This window comes from Lynx canadensis, chromosome B2 (assembly GCF_007474595.2).
Source record: "Lynx canadensis isolate LIC74 chromosome B2, mLynCan4.pri.v2, whole genome shotgun sequence".
Taxonomy (NCBI): Eukaryota; Metazoa; Chordata; class Mammalia; order Carnivora; family Felidae; genus Lynx; species Lynx canadensis.
This window is the reverse complement of record NC_044307.1, coordinates 57939757-57955603: the sequence shown is the minus strand read 5'-3', so window position 1 is coordinate 57955603 and position 15847 is coordinate 57939757. Positions and strand designations below refer to the sequence as shown.

The 15847-nt window shown below is 40.9% G+C and overlaps 1 protein-coding gene across 1 annotated transcript in view; it reads left to right on the top strand.

Annotated features, from left to right (window-relative positions):
- EYS (eyes shut homolog) overlaps positions 1 to 15847 on the top strand; it is a 1650074-nt gene that overhangs the window by 1568202 nt on the left and 66025 nt on the right. The window contains exons 37-38 of the mRNA XM_030315776.1: positions 10403 to 10569; positions 11398 to 11542. Coding sequence (XP_030171636.1) covers positions 10403 to 10569; positions 11398 to 11542 — 312 coding nt within the window. The remainder of the gene's footprint in view (positions 1 to 10402; positions 10570 to 11397; positions 11543 to 15847) is intronic.

The window sequence follows — 15847 nt, the reverse complement described above, 5'->3', positions numbered from 1 at the left end:
AGTCTGAAACACAGCCATCACTGAATGAAGAGAGGTACATAACTGATACAAAAGATGGAATTTAGAAAGTAGAACTCTGGTTCAAGTAGACCAGTCAGAAAAATCTGTTCCCATTGGTGTGTTTCTTATTCTGTGCCTTCCATTTCTTTCTTTTTTTAATGTTTATTTTTGAGAGAGAGAGAGACAGAGAGACAGAGAGAGAGAGAGAGAGAGAGTGAGCATGAGTGGGGAGGGGCAGAGAGAGAGGGAAACACAGAATCTGAAGCAGCCTCCAGGCTCTGAGCTGTCAGCACAGAGCCCAACACAGGGCTCAAACCCACGAACCGTGAGATCATGACCTGAGTCAAAGTCGGAGGCTTAACTGTTTAAGCCACCCAGGCACCCCTGTACCTTCCATTTCAACCAATCCCCTACAAATAGTGCTGGAGCAGCCCCACTGGCTGGCATCCCTAGGTCTGTTCTCTCCCAGCCTGAGCCGAGCTAGTCCCCAGCTCAGCACTCTATGTAAGCGGCCAGTTTCTTCCATCTGAGGTCCATCACCCCCTCTCACCCTACCTTCACAGCTTCCTTTGCCTGGAATGCCCAGCACAGTTCTCTCTACCTTTTCCAATACTGTGCAACATCCTCTGATGAATTTGGGTCTCCTTATAGCCTATCCACACAGAGCCTATATAGAATTTGTAGTTTATATCCCATGATAATTATGCCTTGCCATTCATAATCACTACTCCAAATCATATGAAGCTACCATATTCATAAATCAAAAACATTAGAATAGTGGCAATTTCATAATCTTAATCTTGTCCATCAGCAAGATTAATCTTAAATTCCTTTTGGACAATCCATGTCTTTAATATCTTTTGAATCCTCAACTGTATCATTCACATGATTGTACTGTGTGAGAAATCAATAATTACGTGCTTATTGATTCTCCCACTAACTGAAAGACTCTCTGAAGACAGAGTCTATCCTGGTCAGTTTGTAATACTGTATATCAAGATTGATGTGGATTGTAGTGAAGAAGGTAGGACCTAAATAAAGGGTGGAAGGGGCCCACCTGTCTCTCTTCACCTCCTTGAAATGCAAGATAAAATCTTAACATTAGCCTATATTTCAAAGGTATCATACAGTGGTAGAAATTTTCAGAACACAAATATTTAACTCCCTGGATATTTGATCTATGTACCTAAGTGCTTTGTGTGCATAGCTTTATGTCAGTCCCTGGATGTAGGTCTTCTATGCTGCAGTAATTAACTATGAAAGGTTACCTTATATTTCATGCCAACTAATTTCTTATTTACTTCAAGCCCTTGGTTATTAACTGTAACAGAAATAAGAGCACATAAATATTGCTTGATGTTTTTCTGGGGGGAAAAATGAAATGAATGTCATCTACGGGAGAGAAAAAGAAAAATGAAAGGGGGAGTGTCACAAAATCTAATCAGCTCAGCCTGTTTTTTATAGAGCCTTGATTCAGATCGGGCAGAAGGAAGATGCCTGATGAATGAGAGAGCAGGTTGTAGCCAATTCCTTAATGTTACACATCTCCCAACTCCATAGTACTGAGGCATCTTGTAACACAACTGACAGTGTATGCTCATCTCCGATATTTTTTACTATAGAAAAATGTTCATTATTTTCCTCTGTAATCACATCATAGTGACTAGAAATTGTGAGAATTTCTTCCTGACAACCTCAAACTATCAAATCTTAACTTTCATGAAATTAAATATCCTGGACCATAATGTCAACATTGTCTAGGTTATTACATATTTTGAGTTCTTAAGACTGTCCAAAAAAACACACTAAACTAATTCCCTTTACTGACTTAGAAATACATGAAAATTGTCACATTTGACCAGTGCTTAAACGGCATTGAAAATGACAAAAATATGTAGATCCTTGCAAATCCCCCCTTTATGTGTATATATATATGTATATACATAATGGAAAGGAATGTTTGTTTAAGCATAGTTCAATGGAGGTAACCTTGATATAGAAGAACATCCAGAGGGCAAAAAAAGAGGAGGGGCCAAGTGCAAATCAGTCACCTATAAGCCCACATCTTCACTGTTTGTTCTACACTTCCAAGAAGCAAACACCTTATGGAAATTCAAGTCTACCCACAAACTGGTGTTTACATCCTTTATTTTCATGTTCTCATCTCTGACAGCAAACAGCAAGAGAGATCCAGACTTCCCACTTTTTCTAGTCTCAGGTCTTTTTATTCAAAACACAGAAAAATATGTGCCATATGTAGCCTCAGGATATGCATTTTATCACATTTTCATGTACTCTGAGCACAGCGTTGCATTTGTTGTTACTATCATCCTGACCTCACTGTCTGTTCACCAGCACTGCTGGAAGCCAGGACAGCATCCTGATTTGGCCACAAACAGTAGACAGTTTACATTGCCCACATTTTAATCATCTAATCCCCTAAAGTAGAAACTACGTGGTCTCCATTGTACACAATAGCTAACAAAGAAGCATCGTGGACATGGCTATCAGAAAGCATGGTTCTGATGCTTTATAAATGCTAGAATATCCTTACTTTAATGGTCATATCAACAGAACAGGAAGCTAAGAGTTTGCCACCATAAAGCTGTACCGTACCGATCTTAAGATAAACCGAGAATGTGTGTTCCAGTCACATCCTAATTGTAGTTTAGCACTCACTAAAGCAGACACTGTCACTGAATATGGAGTAAAAATGGCTTGAAGGTCTAGAATCTTCCACTACTCAATGTGAATTGTTCCAATAGGTGACACTTTCATTCTTTTGAGTCTTATTTCTCACATATCAGCCTAGATATATTTTTTGCTTTGCATCACATTAGCTTCAATTCTAATTTCATAAGCTTGTTCCATTTTTTTTTCCTAAAATCAATCCTACCCAATCTAACTCTTCATTCATATCTAATTTAGCTTCTCCGAAACCTGAAGATACATGCTCATGACCATGTGAACAGTCCACCAAAGCTTTGTTAAGTTTATCTTGGTGTCTCTGTGTCAGCACCATTGTGCACCAATGTCAAGAATATTTTATTAAAAAGCAGCTTCCTTCTTTCAGAAATCTAAAAGCTTTACAGGCCCTGGAATAATAGTCAAATATGCTCACAAAGCATCTGTACCGAAGGTCTGGCTTCTCAGAGGGAACTCCCACAGGAATCAGGAACTGTTCACCAAGCAGGGTTCACTGGAACAGAAGGAAACAGAATCATCTTGGTGGCTCCTCTCCCATCTCTTCTTTCACTCAGAACAGGAAAGGAAGAAGGGAGAGGAGAAATCCACTTGTCACTTACAATTTCTGAGTCCATTTGCAAAGATCTTATAAAAAACTTTAAGTCATTACTAGAGACAATCCTGTGTTAGTATTATCATCGCCATTTTTTTGAAAGAGAGAGACAAGAGGAAATGAGTAGCCAGAGGTTCTATTAGCAAGGAGCCCAAGATTAAACTCTCCTGCCCTTGTGATACCTGGGGCACTTCTTACTTCTGTGGGTTCCAAGTACATTACCATTAGATTTAGTACATGATAATACTTCACCATATTGGAAGAATAGTTTGAAGAAAGAACAAATCACAATCACTCTTTCTCTAATAATAAATCAAAATTTCATCATAAATGACATACTTCAGAAAGTTTTTTTCTGTTGGAATTAAAAGATTGTTTGACATCTGAACAAGAATTCTCATCCTTCTGTGACATTAAAAGTCTCAATGGTAACCTTTAGGTTAACTGGTGAGCACCGAAATATGCAGGGATTTTACAGCACTGTCTCTATAAATGTTTTAGACTCCCAATATGCGCCCTCAGAAGAACCAAGGAACAGCCCAAGAATCCGAGGAACAACCCTCCCACAGTGCTGAACCTTCACCAGGGCACCTGAGAGTGAGCTTCTGCCTCTTCCCAGGGTCTAATTTCTGGGGTATCCTTCTAAGCAGACCAAGTGAGAGCACATGCTCATGCAGATCTATGATTTACAACAGACAGTGACTGACCAGAATCAGCAGAAGAAACAACAGGACAGGTGCTCCCAGCAATTCTCTCCAATGCATAGGCTTCAGTTGGTTCTTTTATACATGAGTCTTATTCCTCCTTTTAAGGACTTTGTTGGTGAATCAATAGTTCCAACCACTAGCTACTCTTCTTCAGGTCTTCCTTCAAGGTGAAGTTGATTAGCCCAACTCTAATAACTGTTACTGTTACTTAACCTACATGTTTTTTCTCATTAAAATTCCATTACAATTACCATATGGTGTGTAGGAGTGCTACAAAGTTCTGCCTATTTTCTCTCTGTTTTTGTCCCTCTCTTTTTCCTTCAGATTAAAGTGACCTGTATTTCTCCTGAGCTTACTATCTGAAACATTTGATACCCTTCCTTTCTCCTATATAATAAATTTCCCCTTCCTGCCCATATTTTCCAGTTAATCAGAGGCTGTACTGGTATGCTCCAGCCATGTTGGAGAACTGCTGATATAAATAGTAAAACCTTTAGGTTTAAAAACAAGCTACAAACAGACAAATCCAGTAAAATTCAGCCTCTTTGATCTTTCCTTCCAGAATATCCATGGCAGCATCCTTCACCTTGTTTCCATTTTTTTTAAATTGAAGTATATTGGATACACAATGTACATTAGTTTCAGATGTGCAACATAGTGACTCATACAATTCATAGGATTCATACGTTATGGTACGTCCACAAGTGTAGATGCCATCTGTCACCATACAACGCTATTACAAAACCATTGACTGTATTCCCTACACTGTACCTTACATCCTGATGACTTATTCATCCCATAACCGCAAGCCTGTACCTCCCACTCCCCTTCACCCATCTTTCCCATCTCCCCATTTACTCCCCACTTACTCCCTGATGTATATATATCAATGGACACCTCCATATCGTGACTATTGTAAATAGTGATTCAGTAAACCTGGGGTGTATGTATCTTTTCAAATTAGTGTTTTCATTTTCTTTGGATAAATACCCACTAGTGGAATTACTGGGTTTTATGGTATTTCTATTTTTAATTTTTTGAGGAAACTCCACACTGTTTTTCACAGTGGTTGCACCAATTTATATCCCACCAACAGTGCACAAGCATTCCTTTGTTTCCATTTTTCATCATTGTTACCCTGGCTACCATCCCTCTCTTCACTTAGACTAAGTCCTTGCTTCTGTTGCTAAGTCACTATTCTCTGTCCATTATGAGGCTGGATGCTCTTCTGACCAGTGTCTCATCTTCTTTCCCCATGACATTTCTTATAAGCAATACTATGAGTTGTTACAATGCTTAATATGGCTCACCACAATATACCCACTCCAAAGCCCTCTGCTTAACAATATTTGTGGAATTGAGTTATGACTCTTCTTTCTAGCCAATGAGAGACCACGTTTGTTTGGTTTGGGTTTTTTTTTTTTTTTTTCCTGTACATTCTAAAAGGATTTTTATTCACTTCCTAGATCTTGTTATTCTTAACTACTATTCATCCAAAGTCTTCTCCTCTTGTTTCCTTCCTCCCCTTTATCACTTGCAAAACATAATCTCGCTAAATCCTTCCTTCTTAGCACCAGCTCCTGAGTAATATCCAACAAATATCCCTTGCTTTGTCTGAAAATCTTCTTCCTAAGCCTGGTTTCATTAAGATTCACTAGCTTTGTGTTGTGCATGCCAAGTGAGCTCAGTTCCAATTCTTTTCATGAAGAAACTCACTGTGTCGATCACTAAAAATCTCTATCTAATAGTATCAATGCCAAATATCATCTGTAACTTGGTGAATTGGCAAATGTAAAAATAGAAATTGCCCATATATTCTTCAAAGCTACTCAGAGAATAATGTCATAAAGGAACACTTAAATTTGAGGATGCAGTTAGTGGTGGTTGTTTGAAATATGTCATTGTTTATATTATGTGCTTGAAGGCAAGAAATTTTCACTTCACTAAGTTACAGGAAAGTGACATAAGACATATAAATGGACGCTAACAAACCATACCTTTAGGTCACTTCACTTCACCTCCATTGTTGACCCTCCAAAAAATTGTAATTAGATCAGAGTAATGGACTGAGGCAATCAGGGCTATAGCTTTAGGAAGAAGAAAAAAGAAAAATTCTACTGTTTTCCCTTTGGGGTCACGGACCAGGAACCAGGAGTCCTGCTTCCCAGGCTTTGTATTAATGAAGCAGCAGAAGAAAATGGGATACACAAAGCTAAGATCAGGAAATAGTCAAGGGGAAAAGAAAAAAACCTGAATCTATTGAGAAGTTACTATGTGCTAGGTTGGCACTGTGCTGATACCTACACATTAAATATCACTGAATCCTTAGAAAACTCCTAAGAGATAATTATTATTCCTTTTATTCCTCAGAGAGGAACATTCAGGAAGGGTTAGTGATGGGCAGAGCTCCAGCCAGACACATACTTCTCTTTCTCTGCTACGCGGACAATGGTTAAGAGCACCACTTAGCAGCTATGTGACCTTTAAGGATCCACGTGTGCATCAGCGTCACCCCACAAACCCCAAGGCAGATCTGCCCCCACAAGTCTCAACGTCTCATCTACCTAAAAAAGCCTCCCAACAGCCTCAGATGCACGGTCAATCTTGTTTTCATTTCTCTTCTTTCCCAGTTTGTTTTATGAAGGCAACAAAGGGCCCCCTCAGGCAAGGCTGTGTAATTTGTGGGGCCCATTGGAGAATGAATATTCAGGGTCCCTTGTTGAAAAAGGAAAGAAAAAATGCCATTAAAAGGTAATTAAAGGGGTACCTAGGTGGTTTAGTTGAGCGTCCAATTCTTGATTTCAGCTCAGATCCTGATCTCGCAGTTTGTGAGTTCCAGTCCCACATCATGCTCTGCACTATTAAGTGCTTGGGATTCTCTCTTCCTCTCTGCCCCAACCTCTCTCTCTCTCTCTTTCTCTCTCTCTCTCTCTCTCTCTCTCTCTCTCTCTCTCTCTCCCTCTCTCTCTCTCAAAATAAATAAACTTAAAAAAAAGGTAATGAAAGCACTTCTTTACCTCAGTGGTCTCTCAACCTTTATGGTGTCTTTTAGTTGCTATTTATGTCAGTTTAAAATGCAAATATAAAACCATGTAACTCATATGCAGAATCACCAAAATTATGCAGTTGGCATTTTAGAGCTTATGCCTGCATGTATATTTCTTTCTTGCCGGAACTCTAGAGAAGCTGCACAAAATTAAGTCAATTGTCTTTATTTCACTTCTTGATACACCCACATTCTGTCCACACTCTTTCCCCTCGGCCTCCTGGTGTGTGAGGAAAGACTGAAAAGAAAGGTATCTATGGGCTTCCCTCTCTCTCCTGTTCCTTTGATGTCACCATTTTCAGTGTAAGTGATTAGCCAATGCAGAGAAGTAATGAAAATAAGAAAGGAAGGCTAAGCTCCTTGGTCTTTCAAGTTTCTGAGATCACCATTGCCTTTCCATGCTGGAAGCAAGTTGTGGTTCAGGCTGTGTGCATAATCTCTTGGTGGGTCAGCAGCATCCCTACTCAGTCTTTAGAAGCAACACACTTACCTTGTTACTCATTTTGAGTCTCACTGAACTCCCAGTATTGGGGGGATTCTGTTTACAAACACTACATGTGAATGGGGTGGCAAGAAACAACAAACATGCATTTGCATGTATGTAATGCCTCTGTTTCCACTCATGCTTTGTTGTCACATGGACCTAACCTTCAGCTCAAAGATTTTCAAAAAGTGACAACAGAGCATTAAAACAAACATGAGGCCCTTCTGAACACAAAGCCCAATGTGACAGATGGGTCATGTGACGTGGCCCTCCTAGAGTTATTAATATTAGTCAGGCTTCATAAACAGATGGAAAGGCTGTTAAAAATACACACACACACACACACACACACACACACACTCACACACACACACTTCCAGGACTTAGCACCAAAGATTCTCACACAGGGGCATAAAGTAAGTCTAGAATCTATTTCTGGGTTCTTTTAAGTTTATTTATTTATTTTGAGAGAGAGAGAGAGAGAGAGAGAGAGAGAGAGAGCATGAGCAGGGGAGGGGCAGAGAGAGAGGGAGCCCAACGCAAGGCTCAAACTCACAAACCAAGAGATCATGACCTGAGCCTAAATCAAAAGTCAAACACTTAACCGACTGAGCCACCCAGACATCCCTAGAATCTATTTCTGATGAGCTCCTTGAGTGATTGTGATGGACTTCCAGGTTTGCAAAAAATCACCCTAGAGCACTTCCAACTCCCTAAATAACGTTCACCTTCCAGGCACCAGCAATGGTAGTTAGCTGCTTTCCTTTCTCTTACCTACACCATTACCCACCATCAGGGATTACAATTGAGGAAAGGTCCAAAGGGGAAGATGTGTCAGAGAAAAGGAAAACAACCCTGATGGCCCCATCGTATGTAAATAAGATGCTATCATCTGCTTGACAGTTTGATTAACTCCCTGGCTACACTTCTCCCTACCTGTTGGGGCACCCCTACTTGTATTCCCTGGGACATGGCTGTTCACATAATGGCTGCCCCCATGCTGCTCCTCCTCTGATCTCCATGGCACAGGAGAAAATTTTCCCATCTCCTCCCAGCCAGGCTGTGAGGACCTGGAGGGTCATGTTGTACCTGGCATGATAGAGGCTTTCCATGACTCGAGGAAGAAGAATGGCAACAAGACAGAAAAAAGAGAAGGATATGGCTGAAATAAATTACGCTCCTACCACCAGTTCCATTGGCAAAATACCGTCTCCCGCCCAAAAATCTGAACAATTGAAAAGACAATTCAGATGCCCACTAGAATGCCTCAAAAAGATCCCTATTCACAGCCCACAGAAAAGTCTCTTACAATTCTGTCTTCAGCCTTCTTTCCCTGTGTCTTCTAAAGTCCAACTGCTGCCTGAAAGATTTCTCCAATCTCTAATTGTGGTTTTTCTCCAATTTCTGCCTTACTGCCTTCCTGAATCTGTTTTCTCCTGGGACTTCTTCCTATTTTAAATCTATAACCCAGCTAACCCAGTGCAACATTGCAGGTGGGAAGAAGTCACCTGAGAGAGGGAAAATGAGATTTGCTGAGTTCCCAGCATGTTTAGGCAATGATATGGCACTTAACACAGTGACTCTCAACCCTGGCTGCAATATTATACTCACCTAAGGAGCTCCCCAAAATAACCCAGCTCAGGGCCCATGGCAGACTCATTAGAAAAGCACAGGTAGAGTTCAAGTACCTCTAAATAATATTTCTGTCTTCCACTTTCCAGTGCCTTTGGAAACCTATCTCCCTAGGCTATCTGGAAACCCACACCCCTGCAGATCTTTGTCTCCTTTACCTTGCTTAGCCTAACAACAGAAACCAAGGGAGCATACAGCCTATGACTCTTACAAATGTAGGAGGGGGAGATTGTGAATACTCACAACAAAATTCGTCTATGTTCAAGGACTCGCTTCTGCTTTTTGCCCCATGATTAAACCTCTTCTATCAGGCCTTAGGTTCTTCCTGCAAGCAGAAGTTCTTGCCTCAGTTTCCCACCTGCAAACCTCAGTAATAAGGTTCACAAACACATCTTTCAGAAATTAGATGATATATTTGGGTCCCTCCATCCTGTGGACAGATCTCTTGCCTCCACCTACCTTAAGCTCTGCCTTGACCAATGGGTGTTCTGCTCACCTGCCAGAAATTACACTGTTAACCATCTCCAACCTTCCTAGTGCCACCAGACCATTGCCATGACCCTCCTCCAGTGCCTGATGCTGGATCTCTCCCAACCACCTGCCCCTTTTCCCATGGGTCTGTATGAGCTGTATTCTGAGTGTTCTGGTCCTGCATTTCACTGTTTTCCATGGAAGGTCCTGAACTAATGGAGAGAGAATGAGAAAAGGGAACACAAGAACATCCCACCTCTAAATAGTCATAGGGGAAAATGGTCAGGAGCTTTTGTAATAGAACAATTAAAGCATATCCTGAGCAATTATGGAAATAAAATTTTCAAAACTCTCTTCAAATCATAGAATTTCAAAGCTGAAATCAGGTTATCTCAATCTTTTGAATCTTCTGAACTATCAGAGCAGTTCTAGTCTATTGTAAATTTCTATTTATTGTAAAGTGCACACTGAACTTCATTCAGACAAAAAGGAGATTTTAATACCAACTTTTTGTGTATTGATCATTCCCCTGGGTTGACCAGAACCCTCATGGCTTCAAAGAAAAACTCTTAGTGTTCAGACAGTTTCTGGGGGTGTGAATAATAATATCCAGACGCGCACATACCGGAGTGCCCTTGAGAGGCTAGATGTCTGTTATAATTTCTGTATGCTGTCTATACCTCAGAACTAGAAAATAAAGCAAAGGTTACTAGACTCCTGAATTTCCTCTCAGTGAGTATGCCCCACACATCTTCTCATCCCAGGGTCGGACAGCGATGACTTCCTGGCCGTGGGTCTGCGTGAGGGCAGTGTGGTTTACACCTACAACCTGGGAGCGGGCACAGCAAGTATCAGCAGTGATCCCCTCGATCTGAGCCTTGGCATCCACACAGTCCGTCTGGGGAGGTTCTTCCAGATGGGCTGGCTGAAGGTAAAACGTCATCCCTTCATCTGTCCCAGAGACTTGCCGCGCATTATATATATCGTTGGATCTGTGCAGTGGAGACGAGAGGGGAACAGGTCCATGCTGCCTTTCCCTTGCAGTTCACAGACCAGTGCATACAGCTGAGCAGTAGAGGCATGCTTGCAACTAAGTGGTGTGGGGATTAGTAAGAGGGATGACTAACATAAATAAGGTGAGAGAGGGCTCAAGAAATGCTCCCCCCAAAAAGGTGATGCTTGAGTATAACTGCAAGTAAATAGGGGTCCAGAAAAACAACAGTGCCCAGTGTGGGTTTGAAGAATGCCAGTAGTTCATTGTGGTTTTCAGGTAGGGAGGAGCAAAAGAGGTGGTTAGTGTAGACCAGATATATATTATAAAAGGACTTAGATGTCACGCTAAGAAGTTTAGATTTTTATCAAGAGCTATGGGGAGCTACTGAGAAATTGAAGAAGGGGTTTGGGTACCACAGTCGACTTTTTTTGACAACTGACTCTGGTGGTTGTATGGAGAATGGAAGGGGAGGGGGGCAAGGCTAGATGGAGGAAGACCAGTGGGATGCTAGTTCCTAATCTTTGGAGAACTATGATTTTGATTGAAATGCAAAACCATGACTGCTATATTAATATATCCATGGTAACAGACACCAGCAGGGAAGCAAAGAATACAGTGGTGAGGTGTTTTTTATTTTTTCAAAATTCAGGTATTGTGACTTTTTCATGCCAAGTTAATGGGAAATAACAAAACAGTAGCTTAACAGTTCACCCAGAGGAATTAATTCCTTTTCTTAATAGGTTTTGAATTCTTTTCCTTTTGAAGGTAGATGATCATAAAAATAAGTCCATCGTCTCCCCAGGAAGACTGGTTGGTCTCAATATCGTCAGTCAGTTTTATGTAGGTGGCTACAGTGAATACATACCAGATCTCTTACCCCATGGAGCCGATTTTAAAAATGGCTTTCAAGGTAAGTCGTGGATTGTTTTTACACTATACCTGCCAGTTTCAAATTTGGAGACAACAAAAAACTTTAATGAGTATACATCTAGTTCCAAAACCAGAAATATGGGTTGCTTTTGAATCAGACTTGATCAAAGCTTGATTTTAAGGGAAAGCATTCGGACATTGTTTATTAGTTGCTTACTACCTATGTACTATGTGTTTAGTATGTTTCAATGAACAAAACAAAGATTCTTGCACTCGTGAGTTTACATTCCAGTTGGGAAAAGGCAATAAACACTAAAAATGATAAGTAAATTATATAGTAGTATAAGGTGATAAATTCTGTGGGGGAAAATGAAAAGTAGACCATGCTCTGGGGGAGGGGTGTAGGGGTATGGCTGATTTTTTTGTATAGGGTGATTTTTTTAAGTTTATTTATTTATTGAGAGAGAGAGAGAGAGAGAGAGAGAGAGAGAGCAAATGGGGGAGGGACAGAAGGAGAGAGAGAGAGCATCCCAGACAGGCTCCATCCAGGCTGTGAGCTGTCAGTGCAGAGCTCGACACAGGGCTCAAACTTCTGAACCATGAGATCATGACCTGAGCAGAAGTCAGTTGCTTAATGGACTGAGCCAGCCAGGTGCCCCTAGGGTGCTTTTTAATATAGGACAAGCAGGGTAAATCTCATGGAGTCACAGTAAAAATTGAAACTCCAACTAAATTTGTAATGTACTTGATGCAAAGATGAGAGACAGACTACAGCTAACTGATCCATACCACAGAGGCCACAAGTCAAGAGGATTAAGGGGGAACATTATGCTTGTGCAAATAATCATATTGCCTCAGTCTGTCTCCCTGTGTTCAGAAAGGGAAGTAGACTCAGACCTTCTCATACAAAGCTGATTCATAGTAGAGTTATAAGATAAAGACATGCTTTGAATTGTTGTAATAGAGCATTTGGTGAAAATAAGCTTTTTGATGTATCCTAGTCTCCGGATATTTGCTCAAGGAACTCTTTGTTATAGTGTTCTCAGCCACCCACCCATGACCAGCTTACTCTCCATCAGAAGTCAAGGTATAGGGACCAGGATGTGATGCACATCTCTGCAGGACAGGAGCTGCCATCAAAAACCACTTCAGGCACTTGGGTTCTCTGCCTGCCTGGCAGCATCCTTCTCCCCAGCTTCATGGGCTTCCGCCTAAACACGGATGCAGGAGGCCACGTGTGTGAGACATAGGAAGGCAACACAGCCAATCCAGCATCTTATTCCAATAAAATTAGTTCATTCTGCCAAGGCTCTCCAAGAAACGTTTTCTTTGAATATGCAATCAGTGCTGATTCTCCGAAGAGTGTCTTATAGAAGAGTTTAAAGCATATTGAGGCACTGTGCTCCAAATAATAACTCAATAGTTCTTCCACAGCAGGAGATAATCTGAAAAGGATTGCAAAGGCATAACAAATCAATCAGTTTTTACAAATACTATATTCAAGAAAAGGGATGGGTAAATGTGAAGAAGCACATCTTCCGCTCAGTGAAGTGGAGACCCTGTGTGTGTGGGGGGGGGGGGGGTCCTCAAAACTTGTCATTTATTACAGACACAATTCTTACATAAATACTCTGGGTATAGCTTCAAGGATAAGAGTGTGGACTCTGAAACCCAACTTCCTGGGGATGCACCCAGTCCTTCCACCTACAAGCCTCATGACCCTGGCTAGTCACCACCCTGTGTCTCCCTGTGCCTCACCTGCACAGCATGGATTGTTCTGAGGTGGAGGTAATGGTGAGACAACACAAAATTGACACTGGTTTACAGCACCTACTCTGTGTTAGCAGTGATGACGGACCTGGTGGTGGGAGACAGCACAGCGCCAGTCAGACATTTCTTATCTTTCTCCGCTACACGGACAGTGGTTAGGTGCATGAGATCTGGAGTCAATGCATCTTCAGATTCAGGCTCTGCTGCGTCACAGCTACGTAACTTGTAGCCTGTTACTTAAACTCTTTGAACTTCCATTTTCTTCTCTTTTCTCCTCAGAGGAGAAAAATATCTACCCCAGAAGATTCTTCTGATTTAATCAGTTAAGTAAAATAATTATCTTAAGTGCTTCACTCGGAAACTGATACATGATAAACGCTCAGTGTATGTTTACTATTATTATCTCTCCGTCCTGTTGTCATAGGATTTGATATTGTCAAATTTATTTATTTTTTTTAATGTTTATTTTGAGAGAGAGAGAGAGAGAGCATGAGCAGGGGAGAGGCAGAAAGAGAGAGAAAGAGAGAGAGAGAATCCCAGGCAGTGTCCTCACTGTCAGCACAGAGCCCAAAGCAGGGCTCGAGCTCACAAACTGTGAGATCATGACCTGAGCCAAAACCAAGAATCAGATGCTTAACCCACGGAGCCACTCAGGCACCCCTGATGTTGTCAAATTTATTGAAGGCCAGTGCTTCCTGGGGTTTTTCTATGTAACTTTCTCCCTTCTATTAAGATTATGAATTTTCTGCACACCTTGCTAATGAGAACAGAAGCTCTCATCAAACCTGTCGTTTTCTCCTTAAGTATGATGGTGAGCCTGAATTCAGCATGCACACCGTAGGCCCTTCCTCTGACATACACGCTAGGATCACACACTTCTGGAAGTGTGTCAGCTGCCATGATTCTCAGGATAGAAGTTTGGGGCAGGTCTTCTTGGTAAATGCCACCTAATCCAGCGTCATGGAAGTTCCATGAACTTGAAAGACCCTAATTTTATCACTTGTCTCTTGAATCCTCCCTTGATGTCTGCCTGGCATTCAGTATGTTCTGCAAATCATGGATACTTGTTACCAATGTACCATAAGAGCCAGATCACAGTAGTAACATTCATCTGTGAGTCCCAAAAGCTGAGTTCTACTGGCTGTAAAAAATGATATACATAACTTTCTTCAAATGTAGATTTCTAGACCCTATTCCAGAACTACTTCATCGAAGTATCTATGATGGAATCTAAAAATTTGCATTTCAATAAGTCTGCCCAGATTTGGAAGCCACTGTATTAATTAATCATAACAAAACAAATACAAAATTTCATGGAAAAATTTAATAATTAGACTCAGGTCATTGCATTTGTCTTTGGTGATTAAGTCACATGTTATAAAAGATTATATGATTTAGGCTTACATATTTTTTTAAACCCTAGTGATAAATGACTCTACTCCATAAGTTATCAGTCTAAAATACAAATCCTGGGGTTCCTGGGTGACTCAGTTGGTTAAATAGTCCAACTTTGGCTCAGGTCATGACCTCACACCTCACAGTTTATGGGTTTGAGCCCCACGTCAGGCTCTGTGCTGACAGCTCAGAGCCTGGAACCTGCTTTGGATTCTGTGTCTCCCTCTCTCTCTGCCCCTCCTCTGCTCACGCTTTCTCTCTCTCTCTCTCTCTCTCTCTCTCTCTCTCTCTCAAAACTAAAAATAAATGTTAAAAAATTTTTTAATATTAAAAAAAATAATAAAATGAAATATAAATCCTTACTGTTGATAAAGCCTATTTGTTTTTGTTCTGGAAACAGTTTATAATGAGCCATTATTTCCCTAGAACTTTAATATTTATGAAAATATTGAGTTATTTAATCCTTCTTCAGATTAATCTGCATATGCCATGCAGAGAAGGCCTTACTCTCTCACCTGCCTTAAGAAGAATTCTCCCCTCCTCTCCAAAGTTGCATCTATTACAAAGCTGCAGGGCTTTCAGGCTGATGCATATGGGATTCAGCAGGTCCTGGAGTCTCCTGAAGCCATACATACAATTGTGCATGTGCCCAAGTGCATTTTTATGGGAAGAAGATCCATCGCTTTCACCCGTGTTCTAAGATCTGCTGCTTTCACTGAAAGACCTATTTAATCATGATGTAGAATTAAAAGTTACTTTTGACTAGAGTGAACATGGGGAAATCTATCTATTATTCTAGTGTTACAGCATCTAGAGTTCATTGGTACAGGGATTACTAAATATTCATTACTCAGCTAAACAGACTGGACATGAAATAGATTCAGATTCATTAACAGCACTGTAAGAACATGTTATTCCAACTAACAGTGCCCTACACTGTCAGTACAATCCATTTCTTGCTAGTTCAGCTTTCTCTCTCTCTCTCTCTCTCTCTCTCTCTCTCTGCCCCCCGCCCACCTCTCTTTAATTGCATGGTACTTTTCAAACCAGAACTCATAACGGGAAAAAATGAGTTTACTGCAATAATTTACATATTATTTTACAGTCAAAATATACCACTTATGTGGAACCTAGCTCATTTTACTTTCCAATATACACCTGGCTTATGGCTTCTAAGTCT